Source organism: Struthio camelus, chromosome 8 (genome assembly GCF_040807025.1).
Source record: "Struthio camelus isolate bStrCam1 chromosome 8, bStrCam1.hap1, whole genome shotgun sequence".
Taxonomy (NCBI): Eukaryota; Metazoa; Chordata; class Aves; order Struthioniformes; family Struthionidae; genus Struthio; species Struthio camelus.
Genome location: NC_090949.1, coordinates 1667380 through 1684470, shown reverse-complemented (window position 1 = coordinate 1684470; position 17091 = coordinate 1667380). Strand labels below are relative to the sequence as shown.

Here is a 17091-nt window from a genome sequence, read left to right as displayed (position 1 = left end):
TTAAATGAAACCAGTGTGTGTCCTTCCATGCCAAAACGGTCTGTGTTTATAGGTTGGAGAGTTATTAGGGAAGTTAACAATCTGTCGGTATTGCACTGCTGCAGCCTCTTTCTCTGTGCTGCCAGAAAAAAATCTGTAACAATAAGAGGTGAGAAAGTCTGTCTGCATATAGATTTGTTTTCTTAGTCCATAATGTCAGATCTTCCCTCATTTCTGCCCTTCTTTCCATTTGCCATTAGCTCAGGATTATTACACTGGACTCTCTTTTTCCTTCATATGTCCTTGGTAAAGCTATCAGATGTTACAGTTATACCTCCTGCAAATGATTATGATATTTCACCGGTTCTGTCTCGAAAGAATGGAGATTGACAGGCTACAAATGTATCATGAAAGCAATTCAACAGCCAGGCACAAATTCACAAGCAGACCTATAATTTTCAAACCCATCCCTCTTTCTTCCTTTTTCCGCATTTAATATGAAGAAAGTCGGCCTACTGCCAAATTTTCTGATGGACCAAACACCAGTGACTTCTGTTAAACTTAGCAGTGGATCTTAGAGCTCAGACCCTCGGGGCTGAGAAAACCGTTTCTTAAAACACTGGCACAAACTAATGTAAAATCTTTCGAAAAGCACTTATTCGCACAGTGAAGCTCGTGCTTTGCTCTTAGTGTCCATGAACCCACAATTTCATTCTTCATGTCACAGCTTATGTCTTGGTGAGTCACACTGAGAGCAATCGAATGGGATCTTTCTGCGCAAACAAGGGTGTCCCACGTCAGCCTCGTGCAATGAGAGGTGAGGACTGAACACCTCAGGACATTTTTGAGTGTGTTACTAGGGCAGACTAGAGTTAGGCAGTGACCACCTGTGTTCTCCAAAGCAACGTGAGCAATTACCAGAATTTCTGTAAACAAAATAGAAACGTCATAAGCAGGCATTTCCACAGTACACCGTGCATATACGGCCTTGCATATATTTCAGCAATGAAATTCGTGTCTACGGATTTGTTCCCACAGCTGAAACTTTCCCTTAAGGAAACCCTTGCCGTTTATTTACAACTTCCAAGGATGATATCTCTGTAATTGCTTTCCCTTTGCTTCATACCTGTAAATCTTGTATCTCGTGCTAAATCCCTGTCGACTTCTGTCCACAAAATCTGTGTATTCCTGTGAGCGATGGAAGGGTCCCTTATCAGAGAGGAGCCAGTCGAAGGGGCTTGTGGCATGCTGATCCGAAACAGCAGCAACTGCTAAAACCCAGCAATGAAGACTCAGGGCTATCCACTCCCATAGAGCCATCAGAGAGAACAATTCAGCACCAGCGCTGCATCGCCATATCATGCTTCCACTGGGGACTTAGAGCCTTCATTCTCTTAGCTTTCCCTCAACACCTAGACAAAATACACAGTCAATTAGATAAGCACACACTAGGCATCCCTTGGAAGCAGAAACAAGTTTCCTTTCTTTCAGCTTAAAGAGATAGTGGCCTCTACTTTATTACATTTTACATTAGCATAAACCCCACTAGGATAGTTAACAGTGGAATGTTTCAGTACTTCAAATGCTGTGAAACTAATGTCTTCATTAACATCATCGGTGATAGTATTTACTGTTGAAGGAAAATCTTCAAAAATTGTCAGGGGAGGTGTTGCCTTTTTTTTTTTTTTTCTCTCTCTCTTTTTTTTCTAAAATGCTGGCCATTTATGAAAAACATGCAATAGAAGAGTTACTGCCTGTTCGCATCAGTGCAAAATAACTCAGTGAGGTCTATGCACAAGATCTCAGTCGGGCAACTGGAGAGCAAATAGGTGTGATTCAGAAAAGCCAGATTGCTTTCTCTTTCGTCCTCAGAAAAGTCTCTTAATGGCTTGTCTTCACTACAAGCTCCGTTAATGGACTCAAGTTACTCTGTTCAAACTAGTGTAGCTGGACGAAGAGCGACTGCACAGTTCACTCGGGCTGGAGTTGCCCAGCATGATGAGCTCAACGAGCTATTGAAGCTCCAGATGCTGCAGCATTTGAGCATCACTTACTTTAAAGTAACAGCAGCAGACCTGCAGTCCGATCCACTCCAACCAGATGGATCAACCTGGAAACATTATTTAAACTGAGACAAAAGAATTGCTGGGTGTCCAATTAAAAATCAAATGTGAATCATAACATCACTCAGGAATTCAGTGAAGACAAGCCACTGTTTCTGTCTATACCTCAGTTCCACATCTGTGAAAGGGGATAACGATTCTATAGCCTATTACATTTTTTTGCAAATATTCAAGAGCATGACGTTCTTAGAAATACTGGAATGACTAAAGTCATGTAGATCCCTAAATGTACAAAAATAATCCATTCTAATTTTCAGCGTAAGGTAAAATAGCATGGAATTCATTAAAATATATTAACGTGAGGGCTTTCATTTTTCTAGTTGGTGAACTTACAGGGGGAAAGAAAACATTGTTTTAATTCACATTCAAATAAAACAGCACTCATTATGACATTTTTACAGTGCGCCCGCTATGGAATTTTTTACTTGGCAGAAATTTTTTCTTTACTGTCAGTAATTTAATTTGTAAGTATATGCTAAATGAAGTATGCTTCAAATACAACAGTACTATACCTGCACACTCAGTACAATCAGTCCATTATAACGGAAATGCTGTAGCTGAATAAATATGTTCTGTGCAATATTCTAGACATTAATATTCGACATAGTCTTGGTATAGATTGCAAACATATCAGCTGCAATAAGTTGAATATCTCCAGCAGAGAACAAAAGTTTCTATGAACCAACCGATCTTTACAGCCCGAGGATGTAATATCCTATCTATACAACCAGAGAAGTGCACAAAGTTTATTGTCTTCTTAGGCACAAATTAAATTGTTGACATGATTTGGACCTGATCCCGCAAACGTTAAATAGGTAAGTAATCTCACTGAAAAAAGACTATTCATCTATTTCATGCTGTGTACATGCCAAAGTACTACGTTGTGGTTGTGATGCCTGATGATCACAAAACATAGGTTGCATCAGTTTTATAAATCCTTCTGAAATGAGATTCCAGGAGTCTAAAGCAACGAGCTCTCCAACTTCTAGTTATTTTCTCATGCAAACATTTACATGCAAAAATGTCGGCTGTTCTGTCTATAGCGTACGAAGTTTCTCTGTTTTCTCCCTAGACTGGTGATTTTTCTCTTCCACAGACTGAAATTTCTGTATGCGAGGTTTTGCCATAGTGTAAACTCCCTGACATCGTATGAGCAATCACATGGGGATCTGAAACAAAACTGGAAAGCAACAGTTTTGCCCTGTTTAGTTTGTTTACAGTTTAGGCCCTGCTGGCCTGCCAAAATGGTGATGACCACCTGGTTGCCATTTCTTGTTAAGAGCTAACTCAGTGCGAGTGAAGAAGCCATGTTAGCGACTTCCCGACAGAGCAGATGATTGGCTTTTGCAACACGTCAGAGTTGCAATCCACAAATACTTCTGTCCCTCTTCCTCCCCCAGTGCAGTCCCGTTGTTAGGAAAAAATACATTTCAAAGCAAATTCATCCCCCTCCATCATCCTCCTCGTAGGAAGACCCTGGGCATAATTTCTTTACCTCACATGAAGCTACGAAGGGCAAAATGAAGACTATAAATTTTACATCTCATGCTGTTAAAAAAAGTAGAGGCCAAGATACAAGGTTCTGAGTTTTCTAAATAATCAAGGGTTTTTTTCCTTAAAAAAAAAAAAAAAAAATTAAAGCATGTCATGTTTTAAATTATAAGAGTTAAAGAAGAATTTACTCATTTGGGTACTTATTAACAGTACAGTGTTTCAGGCCGTTAAAATATAATAATGACTAATTGAGCCCTTGTGAATGATAATATTAGGATTAGAAAATGAACTGCTTTGTATATGCAGCATCTTCCTGCAGCCAGACCAAACGCGTGCTCGAGGAGGAATAACGAAGAGCCCCGTGTTACACTTGCCTTAATGCTACACCTCATGGCATGTCATAAATCAAGGGCTGGCAAAATAGCTTTAAAGAAACCTGTGTCGTTTCAGAAGAAAATAAGCTCCTTGTTTAAAGTATGTCTATGTCTATTTTCCAAAGGAGTTTAAATATGTCTGGTCCTTAGGGAGAGTAAAACAATGTGTGCATTTCTAAGTGATATTTATCCACTCGTGTATATTGTCCAGGCATTGTAGGCTGCATATCATTAATTCTCATAACACCCTTGGGAGGTAAACTTTTACCTCAGTTTAACAAACAAGGAAATGAAGCGTGAAAAGACCAAGGCCAAGATTTTTTAAGCTGTCAAAGGGATTTAAATGCATATTTGCTATTTAAAAGGTAATTTGGAAAATCCTAGTCTAAATAATATTCCTAAGGTTACATAGTGGAAAATATCTCTATATTTTAAATGCTCAGATAAATTCTCTCATGAGTGCACAAGCCCTGAAAACATTTTTCACAGACTGCTATGGGCATGCGGAAGATACAAAGGTTGTCATCAGAACAGTCGCCGCAGAACTCCAGGGAAGAACAATCTGAATTAAACTGGAGGTAGAGCACCTGCTGGTTTCAGGGTGGGATGTGAGTACTGAAAAACAAATGAACACCTGCTACGGAATAGGGCAGGTGGATTGTAAAGTAGAAAGACACTCTTCAAATAAAAAAATGGTGTATTAATATACTGCCTCTTTAAAGTGCTGCCTTGGAGCACAACCATCAGGCACAGGTGTCTGGCAAAATTGCTTACGGCTATCCACAGGGATTTCACCCAGCTATCACTTGCAAAAGTTAAAAAAAACTCTTCAGCCCTTTCTCTTCTAACTTCTGAGCTTCGACTGAGCTCAAGAAGCATAACGGGCTACATTCCTCTTTTTTAGACTTCTGTCGTCATCGCTGGAGCTACTGCAGAACGAATTTGGCTCAGCGTTTTCTGGAAGCACCACAGGTAGATCCTCAGCTTCCATTAACAGGCAAAGAATGCTAAAGACCTGCACGCACATCAGCTGAAAATATAGCATTGGCTAGTATTATGACCACCAGGACAAATTTCATCAGGCTTCAGTTGTCAACAAGATCACAGGGCAAAACCCAGCAAAGCGAGTCTTTCCTTTTTCTCAGGTAAATAATAATTTCTTTTAAAATTGGAAATGGTATATAATTACATAGGGGTAATTTATAAATCCACTGAGTAACTCTACCTAAAACAGTACAAAATGGAAGTGTCTGCTCGATCTGGGGGTTGAACCCTCTTGCTCACAGAACGTTAATTTTATAAATTATGCATGCTAACGTATACAGAATATAGGGCCAACCCAGATGTACGGACAGCAATGTTCAAGAAAAGCAGATCAGTAAGTGTAAATCCTTCCTAAAGTGGAAACAATAAGGAATTGTCTCAAAGAAAAAATTCGTGGTACCCTCACTGCATATAATTCACTATTATTTGTAAGCGCTGAGAGTGGTGTATAAAACGTGCCAGTATACAGTAGGCATAAAGCTACGAAGAAGATACTGCCTACCGGTTTATCAGCAGAGCAACTTTATATAAAAGTCACTAAAGTATCATAAGCGGCTTTTATGGGCAAGGTTTTAATTTGCAATTCTCAGCAACTAAAGTAAAACAATCGTACACTAAACGAAAATTGAAATAAAATCAGGTTTTGGCCATGTTTCTTTCTAATATGTAGATCTAGGAGCCACTGTAGCCTTGGTCTGAGACGCCGTCCTCTTTTACATGTGGAACAATGCCTGTGTAATCTCTGTCACCATCACGGAAAGGAGTCAGCCTTGGCTTCATCATTCCCTTTTTGTTTCTCACAGTGATCTCTTTCCTAGAGCGGAAATGCAGGAAACTAGATGCTCTTTGAAGTCCTTTGGTTTTTATGCCTGCAAGAATTCCACCAAACCTGGAAATGTCCCCACTCAGAAATGTCCCAGCTCTTCCACGGAAAGATGAGGATCTTCTATGTTGAAGGACTCACATGCCTGTAATTTCCTTTCAGAGGAGAAATAATAAGTAGCTTATCAGGAAATATGATATTCATCTCTGCACAAGTGTTAGAAACCTTAATGTCTGCAAGATGATGTTTTTACACAAACAGCCAGAAACATAGGAAGCCTAATTTTCTTTGGACCAACAACAAAAAAAAGGTAAATAAATAGATCTCCCTTTTAAAAAAGAAATCCAAAAACAGATGAGAAGAAAAAGAAAAAACAATTCAATTTTTGGGGAGTTAGGTTTTGATAAGATTGTAACTTTTCCATTTAACAGGTTTTTCATGCTCCAAATAACTCCATTCACTTACAAGTCTTGAGGATTTCAAAGTTATTACCTCTGATGAAGTACAGCATTAGTTGCAATACAGGGTACACTGGGCGTTTCTTTTAGTTTACATATGCCATGGAAAAGAGGACCAGAGTAAATCATGGATTTTCTAACAATTATGCAAAATGCTCAAGAATACTACCAGTGACTTTAACTTTGAATCAGTGGCAAGAAGTAACGATTTATCCCGTGTAGCTGGACAGAAAGCAGCGAAACTCAGAGCAGGCAAGATAAGTCAGGACCATATTTGCAAAGGTATTTTGACATGAAAAGAAAAAAAAAAGCCATTGTTCACAGTAGATAAAATAATAGGCTGAGTTCCGGAGATGACTCTCATCTACTAGATGACCCTGTCTCTGTGCTTTCATTTCCTCATCTAAAGTGTAGAGATGATAGCGTTGTCTTCCTTTGTAAAGCACCGTAAGACCTACTCATAAGAACTCTGTGCTATATAATTAATGATTTTTTTTCCTCAAAAAGTAACTTTTGGCACGTTAACACTGTGAAACGAATACAGCAGGGAGACACCTGTCCTTGAAATCCTCACACGCTCCAATGTAAACGAGACAGCCACAAAGCTGATGGGGTGCCATGGAACACAAGAGCAGAGAGCGGTGGGACCACTACGGAGAAGAGCGGAGCAGTGAAGATCAGAGCACCAAAGAGCATCTCACTTGTCCTGTGCACTGTTCTCAGCCATCACTTGAAGTTTGGTCTTCAAAGGAAAGCATCAAGATCCACAAAATAAGCTCTCACGAGCTAAGCTTTCTAAAGGATAGCAAATGGGTCTCATAAACTGAGAGGTCTATTCTGTCCTGGCTGTAAGAAGCTGTTAGATGGTGGGTAGCCTTCACATATCGTGAGAACCAGCAAAAGGCTGGTGCAGTGACAAGAGAGGCAGGAGGTTAGTTTGGTGGAACAAAGAATAGGGGTCGGGGGGGGTCAGAAGAGAGCTCTTCCTGTCTCCAGGCCTCATACACACGAGCTGCAGCGTATAGTGTGTGCCATTACGCAAGAAGTAGACAAAATACATTTGTCAACAGGTGACTTTCAGTGAGGTGCTTTGGATCAGCTTGTTTTCTGTCATTCAAAATGAGCTACAATAAGCCCTGACCTAAGGACTCTCCTCAACCAGGACTCAAAAGCAGATATGCTGGAAAACCTGAAAGGAGAAAACAACTCAAGCTCTGACATCCTTAAGTGAGTTTTACGCTCCAGGCTCGAAAGAACGTGGGCTCCTCATAAGAGCGCCTGGTGTCTGCTCTGGCTTCGTGCAACGCATTTCATTCCCTTCAAACAGAGCTTCCTCCAGTGCCAGATTTCAGCTTTCTTCTCTCTTCTCCATGTGAGATCAGCATAAGACCCCTGTAAACTACATTCCTGAAAAGTGAAACATAAAACAGACAGCAGTCTGGATTTTTTGTAAATGCAATCCTACTCCTGCTCTCTATTCCAGCCTTCAGAGAGGAAGGGCAAAAAATAAAAAAATGCGCCCACAAAAGGAGAGTATCCATCATCCCGACCCCTGCAGCCATCGTCCGATCCGTCTGCCATGTGAGATTTGATTGTCACAGATTACATGATTACATCTATTATCCACAAAAAAGTGCCTTGGTGTTTGCAATGTCTGTGTAGAATTGCACTTCTGCAAAGGCCTGTCAGTCTTTAATTGGATGTATCCACGTGTTTTTTATTGTATCCCTCTGCAGCTATGGCCAGTCTCCTCAGCCCTGGAAGTACATACTAGCTGTCAGGTACACTGAGGTAACTGTTTTAATGCCTGATATTTGTAAAAGACCTAATTTTTCCTTTGCTACCCAGATCATGATGTATCAATTCCCACAGGTACCCTTTCAATCTGTTAATCTAAGTTCATCCTTCCGTGCAAACTAATCTTTACGTGTTCTAGCTGATGAAACGAGGCAGCGTCCCCAAACTGCACATTCAGTTTTTCTGCCTTGATAAAGTGGATCTGTTCCTCTGGCGAGTGCACTGTGGGGAAGGCGTTAGCTGTCAGGGCCTGGAGAGCACAAAGAGGTCCTAAGGGCGTTGCTGGGAGCCTTGCATCCCCTGGGACAGCGTTCCACTGAGCGGGAAGGGCGCTTGGTGGCAAGGGTAGCACCCTGAGACAGAGGCATCCCTGAGCTGCCACCAACACCCCCTGCTTTAGCCTGACTTCTGCTCTTGTAAAACAGGAGTAGGAGCACTCCTCTACCACGTAATGGCACAGTATATCATTTATGAAAGAGTGGGAGTTAGCTGGATACCTCAAACATGTGAATTGTATAGGTACATAAAAGACAGAGAGAGAGATTTACTCAGGCTTCACAGTGTCTCAGCTCCTCACCTTTAAACAAGGGTTGGCACCGATCTCCTTGGCCGATAAAACCCATCAGTCATATGAGCAGCCAGCTAGGACGAAGCTAGACCCACCTAAGCATGACGCTGACTCCTAGGCTGGAGCGGCCACCCCAGGCTCCATGAGGTCGCACTTAAACCTGCTGCTTCTAGAGCTTTAAACCCACTCCAGGCTGGGGGACTGTATTTTAGGAAGCAAAGAAGACCATTGGGAAATAAGTCTATATCTTTCCAAGTTCACAAAGGTACGTGGACTATCATACGTGCAAGAAATCTTTGCATATAGATCTTTGTATGATATTTAAGGGATTTTCAAGTGATGATTCCTTTGCATAGGATAAACATAGTCACTTGGATTTATTATTTTCCTCACAAATTTCTCTGCTTGTGACATCACTTTGTACAAATACAGTAGGCACTGCGAGGCATATGAAACAATGCTTCCGTCACTCAGGTTTCTCTAAGAACTCTTCCAAGCAGTCCAAAAATTGTAAGTTAAAACATCTGATAACGTGAAGGGAATTAGAATGGAAACAGTATAAACTCTCTTTGGAAAAGTTCACAACTTGTTCTACAGAAAAAAAAGCAAAGTAAAACAAAACAAAACAAAAAACTAAGAGCTTCTGGCTTAGTGTTTCCTCAGACATATACTAATGCGTAGTCACTATTACACACAATTTTGTATCCTGGGGGAATAGGATCTGTAGAAAATCCTAGTGGAAGACAGATATTTTGAAACCTGCATTTCACCTTAACGGAACTATTTAAAACTCAGTGCTCAACTTTAAAATGCTCAGTATTCTCTGCCACAATAATCCTATTCAACGTGTTCTGATGCGGATGAAGTGGCTCCTTAGGATTTGCAAAGACTATATCCTACATTATATATTATACTACCCACTAAAAAGTCATGAAGTAATAGTCCTCCTTTTAACCCATAATTGTTAGTCCCAGCCAGAAGGTTTTGGGCCCAATTTATCAATGAAGCATCAGCCGTACGTGAAAAGAGCACGCATGCTAAAACATACGTAAATTAGCTATATCCAGTAAAATTAGCTACATCCATCAGAGTAACAAACCGCTCTCGCCCATTTAGTTCCAACCTTTTACTCGACTCAAGCTAGTTTTAAAACCCAGGGCTGTTTCAGCTGCTGCCATCTAAAATGGGGGGAAGCAGCTATTCGCAGACTGTACGCTATAGTTTTAATTCCAGATTTTCAAAGTAATTATTCCTGAAAGCAGAAGGACTCATATCAGGCCAAAGGGAGATGGGGTAGGAGGAAGTTTTGTTCCCCAATAGTTTGCTGAGCTTGAAGAGGGTTCAGTTTATAGAGAAAGGAGAACGTTTGGAGCAGAGCTCTCTGGAATTACAGGTCAGATGTATAACTGTTGACTAGTCCCTTAGCCTTTTTTTAAACACAGTTTCCATTCATAATATCAGGAAAAGGGGGTGTTGTGTAGCCTGAGCAATTAATGTCTGTATGGTGCTTTCAAATCATTTGATGACAAAAATGTTACAAAACGAAAAGAATTATGGCGATGATGTTGTTCATTCCCCTTATGAAGCGCCTGGCTATTTATTTATCTCGCTACTTAAAAATCTTATTTCTGGAGATTCTGCAACAAACGTTCAGGAAAGGAAGGAGGGCAAAGGAAATCTTCTCAGTCTCAGACAAAACAGCAGTTTCCTTGAAGCTACTGAGGCGCTAATATTGTTCGTAAAGTAATGAAGAGCAGAAATAATGGTGTGTGGGTGTTTTCTGGTTTTAGGAAGAGGGCCAGAGAAGCAATGTACTCTATTGAATGTAATGAGCACATATTTACAAAATCCCACGGACAGCTTAGTTTCATTAACTTCCACCCCCTCAGATATTATCTAACCTAATCCGTGATTCTTCTCCAGTTTCAAACTATGATCATAAAAATTGTGTTTTCTGGACTTATAAAGATGAATTTCTCACTTTAGGAGACTCAGTTCAGGTATGGCATAGAGCTCTGTCATTTTAGCTAGGGGGGGATCTGGTCAAGAATTTGCCTTCTTCCTGATTTTATTTTCTATGTGAAAACAAATGTCACTTAGAAATAATATCCACAAGGGTCCAGTGACATGTACCACATTTCTGGATGTGCTGCAATAGAAATTGATGATTTTATATACTTTTTTTAGTGCCAATATCTAATAGAATGGTGATTTTTTTGTGTGTTGCTCTTCTGTTATGTCTTTCAGACAAAGGTACTCCAAAGCCCATAACTTTTTTATAGCTGATTTCACAGACCAAGTTTTTGGCTGCTGTAAATGGATGGTTAAAGCTCATTTCAGGTTCCCAGGGCTAAATCCATTCTTGCTAGCAGAAAAAAAAAATGTACCATCAGTGTCCTCCTATGAGAAATAACTTGTAATCTGTTGTTCAAGCTTCCTAGATAGGACTCATGCAGGATTGAAGACCACAGTTCTGCATCTGATTCTGCTATAAACTGTCGTGTGACTTTGCAGAAGACCCTTTGCCTCAATATTTTAAGACTGTAACTACTATATGGGAAACGTCCAGATCCTCTTAAATGTTCACATTATAGCTATTAATTTTCATAGGTGCAGGAGTGGGGACTTTATGACTGACTGAGCAAAAATTCAAGCTTCAGCAAGACAGTCTGGACCTAATTGTATCTCCGGATGTATAGTACACAACACTTGATTGTTGGAGTAATAATCGTGTCATATTTATTGAACAGCCTGCTATCTCATACAAATGTATCTCCAAAGCTGTTTCAACTTCCTTGTAAGTCTCGTTCCTAAAAATGATTGTGATATCTGGTTTTTCCAGATAAAATTAATAAATTTGTCACTTATTTGACAAATTCTGAAGCAATTAAAAAAATCAGAAAAACTGAAAAATGTGTTGCTATTAAAAAGTGTCTTTCTTGTGAACATCATGTTACAAGGAGAGAGTTAGGGCTTTAGTCTCATCACAATTTACAATCATTCAAGTGTTTTAACCTAGCTAAACGGTAGTTTAAAACCACGTTAGTGCAAAATTATCACTATTTCTTGTTGCAACTGATAGAAAAAGACATTCTGATTTAGCAGAAAAGTATTAGGTTAATGCTGACAGGCTGGTCTTATCTTTAAAATATCAGCTAATATCTTTTTGGTGTGGAATAAGGGATGTATGGTCTATGCCTCTCATTAGAGATTACAGATCTACAGCTAATGCAGTCTCTCTAGGTATGAGGAGAATAGGATTTCTTCATTACAGACTCCTCTTTTTTTCTTCAGAAAGACTGAGAAAAAGAAAATTTTGGTAGACTTTACCTAACCAAGACGAACCTGTGAAGGTTTGAAGAAACTAAGCTGTCTTATGAATAACCATGCCTATCAAAAGCACCAGTACTATCTATCTCTTCAATTAATGTGAATTAATTTGATAAATGTATGTTACTAGATAGCTCAAAGGGTACTTAATAGGTTACGAGAGCTTTCATTTTTTAAGCCGATGAGTCAGATTCATATCCAAGACGAACAAACGCTGAGAAGGCCATCACCAACTAATGGCTCCAAGCGAAGTACACTGCTCACCCCCAGAGGCCGGCAGCAGGACTGGTCTCCACTTGCACAAACAGTGCTGCTTTACATAAACGAGTACCACAATAAGAAGTGCTGGTACAAAGCGAGCGAGGAAGGCAATTAAGCCGAGAAATGCTGAACATCCGCAAGTGCTTGAGGAAGAGATGAACCTATCGGCTCTGCCCAAGGTTCAGGGTGGAAGAACAAAACAATGAACGGTGAAATTCTGGCTGCATCATTTTAAATCTTTCCTGTGAGTCAAGACCAGTGCTGATATCATCTACCTCAGGATGCCAAAGTACCCATATGTCTATACACTATATGTTTGTAACACTTCATATTCAAAATTCAGCCATCTTTGCCTTAGGGATGCTTATTAAGTTCAAAACAAAACAAAATATTTGAGCTAAAATTTGTTGTAATAAATATCTGCTTTTGTCTGTCCTCCAAAGTGCTAATGAATGTTGATCAATACTGTTTTAGGTGAAAAACAGTTAATTAAAATTGTACTCTTGGCCTGCCACTTAGTCCGTACTGCCATTTTTCAGTGTCTGATGGTATTTTTCACCAGCAAAGTCAAGCCTTCCTGGAAATAGAGATTTCAAATAGAAAAAAAGTGCAATATATTTATAATACAATTATTTGAATAATCCCTTCTGACTTTGGAGTCTTTAGTTGGGGTCATCCATGTCCAGGAGTCCAGGGGATCCGGGGTCACCTGATTAACCAGGTGTTTTTGTTAGTTCCAGTAGATTTATAAGTACTCAAAGAGCTAAATTAGCTCTGCGTAGTCCTCGGTAGTCATGAATAATACAGAATTAAAAGTACAGAGCAGTGCTCCGATTCCCCAGATTTAAGCCCTTTACTGGCAACGTATAATAAATACCTTAGAAACCGCTTTTCTCATTAATCAAGTGGCTGGTAGATCTGGCAGTGAAGGTGTTACTGCAAACGAGCAGAATTTTCTAATCGCCATTAATGTGGCTGCTATAGCAGAGGTACCTGACTAAAGAGCCTTGGGATGTCACCTCATTAGAAGAGAAACCACTACAGTTTAATAATTTTCATTTAGCTAACAGTATATATCACCTGGTCGATCTTCTTTCAAAGGTGGAACAAAATCTGTGGCCTTTGTGAGAGGCTCATTAGCGAAACGTGTAAAGCCTTGACATGGCAGAGAGTGTCCTTGTTTCCTCTTGTCTGCAGGTTATTTTGTGGCACACGGGGTAAGCCGAGACTTTCAAGGGGAGAAGGGAAAAGGGTTGTGCTTAACAGTCAACCACATGGTATGACCCTAGGCAAGAAAGCAATTATATATACCATGGGTGTGGGTGGATGAATTCATGGGTATGCATGGTGTATATGTGCATATAGATGTATATATGTGTGTGAATATATATATATATATACATATACACACAAAATGTGTGTGTGTGTGTGCGTGTGTGTATACTCACTGTGGTACATAGAAGTAGTTAATTTCAGAGCTAGGGAACTGAATTATTCACACTATGTTTTTCAGCAGTATGATGACTTGATTCTCAGGGTACTGAATGCCTGCAGCTCAGTGGGGCCCTTTGGAAAATGAAGCTCTCTTAATGTACTTTATTCATAAAAAAATGTTGATTTATCAATGATGATAGAATACTGAGACCTAAAACAATATAAGATGAAGTAAAAAAAAAAAAAAACTTCAGTTCTCTACTATTTTAATGTTCTTTGAGTCAATATAGTCCCCTTGTACTGCTCAGTATGCAGCATGTAACTTCATGGTCCTCCCAGTTTTTCTAATACTGAAGTTCATTTCGGTTCCAAATTATTGTCTTAGAAATTGATCCTGCTTTCAGTGAAGTTAATAGTAATGCTCTAATTGTCTTTAGTTGTGCAAGATCAGGCCCTTCCTGAAGAGCAGATATATTGAACAGGAAAACATACTACAGTGAGAATGCAGTTGCAACTAAATATATATGTATATAATATGTAAATGTATATGTATATCAATGATGGAGTTAAGGATTAAGAAGAAGAGTCAGATATCTTCCTCAAAGAATTATTATCTGTAAGTTCCTAGCTACAAGAATCTAATAGGCCAGTTTTCTTTAGTAAGAACTTCTTGAAAGTGTATTTTGGCTCCGTTCGTTTGTCAAATTGCATTTTGGGTGATTTCACTCCCATAAAGGATTACTAGTGTTTCAGGAGGAAAAGAAAAAAAATCAATGTCTGCTTCTGGGAGGAATAAGAAAGGGAGGCACTAGTCACACATGACAGCTAGAAAACACTTAATGTTTCCAGACAGCATCATCTAATGCCTCCCACCATTTCCTTTTTCTTCTAAGTGAAGACCTAGGTAAATTGATTGCTATTCTAATTTTCCATTTAGATTTTCAGAAGCTTCTGAAGAAGCAAACTTTGTTTTGGTTTGGTTTAGGTATGTTTAGGTATGCTACATTTTTTCTGTCGAAATCTCAAGCAAGAAATTTTCTAACCTGATCATAGTCAGATGTGATAACCCAAGTCAAAATTAATCCAAAGGAAATAAAACTGTTTTAGCCCCATAAGTCATTGATTCTTCCTGAGACTGAGAAGAGCAGAAAGTCACTGCTATTTCTGTGACTAAAGAAACAACTTTCCAGACACACATTGGTGTAAACAATTAGTAGGCTCTTGTAATTAATTCTTCGCAACGGGATTCAGGCAGTAGTAGAAAAAATGGGAAGGGATGAGGCAGGGTGATTGCATCACTCCAAGGTTCTCAAGTTGTTTTGTCGGCATGTTATACAAATGCTGCCTTCTGCAGTGAGATCTGTAAAACATTCGGCTGCTTGTTTTCGTGTTTCCTAGTTGACATTTTCACTCGCAGCATTTCAGCGTTTCATGAGCAAGCACCCCAAACACAGCAACTCCAGCGAATCCAGCGCCTGCTGGTGAGGTTACCTCTAACTGGAGGTGGATAAGCTTACTGAAAATACAACAGCTCTTTCTCTCCCCCCTCCTCCCCCTACTTTTATATTATGTACATGATTTAGAGAGAAGGAACAGCAGAAGGCAAGAATTTATAGGTAGTGTTCGGATAGACCTGTGATAGTTAGACAGCAAAGCAACAGCACCTAAGACGACGGCTCTCACTACACGCAGATCCAGAGCAGAAGAAACACAATTCAGGCATTTTTCTCAAAGCTGATAGAGCACGTATTTAAAATGAGTAAGTCCTTGCACTGTTGGAGTTGTGTATTGACAGCAGTTTCTAAACTCTGCATCTACCTATCAGGATTGCTCCACTGAAGTTATTTTTTTATTTCTGTATGTGTAAGTAGGGCCACTCAAGCCATTTGTATTCGTAATGTGCTAGAGTCACCGGCCTTTGAAAATACAGACACTATAAGTTTCGACTTTGCTCTTTTTATAGCATTCTTTTCTGATGCTGTCTTTAAGTAAAGGTAGATACGGGATTTTCTAGCAAATAAGTTATTTTGGTTTCTTCTATCAAACTTACTTGTCAGCTGCATGTCTGTCTGACTTACTCTCTCCGCATATATACATATACATACTTATTTATCAGGTCTATCTTACATTGGCCTTCATTTTGGCAGGGATCTGTGATTGATTTTCATGCTTTAACAGAGCACTCTTCACTCATCACATACATGCATTACGTTCTTCTGCCAGTCACAGATTTACTTTACTACACACTACGTATTTCCCATCAGCTTGCTTATCCCTAAAAGAGATCATTAACAGTTGAAACTAAGGTAGTTTCCCAAAAAATCTCCGGGCTAGTATATCAGATCACATTCCACTTTCTCTCCACTCTCTGTACTACGCAAGTCAACACTTACTGAAATGTGCACTGAATTCGCACTCGAGCACAGGAATAAGCCACAAAAGGGACGGCTGGCAGCGAAGCCCTTACCTTTTTAAATGCATGATGATCTCTGAAGCAGCACGGAGCGGCCCAGAGAAAGCAGGTCTCCTATCTCCTGGCGTGCCCGGGCAGTTCACACCCTCTATTTTCTTTACCTCCCTTTTGACACCATGCTACATACAGGTCACGCTTCTGGCTGCCTGGGAGGCGCACGCAGGACCCGGGCAACCCGCAGCCCACTGCTCGCTCCCCGCGGCCAGCTCGCCGCCTCTCCGCGCAGCCTCGGCGCGGGGCGGAGCGCGGGCGCCTCCGCGCAGCGCCGCGCAGCGCGGCCGGAGCCCGCCGCCGCCTGGCCGCCGGCGGGAGCGCGCGGCGCGGGGCGGCGCGGGGCGGCGCGGAGCCGCGGCCCCTCCTGCCCCGCAATAGCCGCACCAGGCCAGCGGGGTTTAAGCGCAGGCAGGGGAGCAGGCGGCTTGGCGGTCGGCGCGCATCGTTAAGGGGTTTCCTCCGCTCTCCCTGCCTGGGTGTCCGCAAGCAAAAAAATAAAATAAATAATAAAATAAAATAAAATAAGCCAGGGTGCTGCCCGAGTCTTCCTATTTTTCTGAGTCATCCAACCCTGTGTGAGTAGAGGGTGTCCTCCCGCCTAGAGCTGCTGAACGCTGGAAATGAACCATCACGGCTAATGGGAATCTTCTCTATTAAGCATGCCTCACGCTTGCTGGCTGCAATCGCCCATTAAGACTACATTAATTGCATTGATTTATTTGATGTTTGGATGCGAAGGGTTTGGTGTGTGTGTGCCCCCCCCCCAACACACGCGTACACACACACACACACACACCCCTTCTGCTGAGTACAGAAATGCCACCAGCTCCAATCTGCGTCAGTTTTATTGCCCAGACTCCCATGCCATCCATCACCGGGACTGTGGTCTAACCAACTCAGATGCCCTCATCCTGTGTCCTACCAGCTCCCAGACTCCCT

At 40.8% G+C, this 17091-nt stretch overlaps 1 protein-coding gene across 3 annotated transcripts in view; it reads right to left on the bottom strand.

Annotated features, from left to right (window-relative positions):
- The window catches only part of BRINP3 (BMP/retinoic acid inducible neural specific 3), a 225061-nt gene that overhangs the window by 205732 nt on the left and 2238 nt on the right, over positions 1 to 17091 (bottom strand). For 2 of the 3 annotated variants that reach the window (XM_009674513.2, XM_009674515.2), the window contains exon 2: positions 1106 to 1391. In XM_009674513.2, the coding sequence (XP_009672808.1) occupies positions 1106 to 1341 (236 nt within the window). In that variant the 5' untranslated portion in view covers positions 1342 to 1391. Of the gene's footprint in view, positions 1 to 1105; positions 1392 to 16152; positions 16387 to 17091 lie in introns of those variants that run through there. The other variant, XM_009674514.2, reaches the window with a different exon arrangement.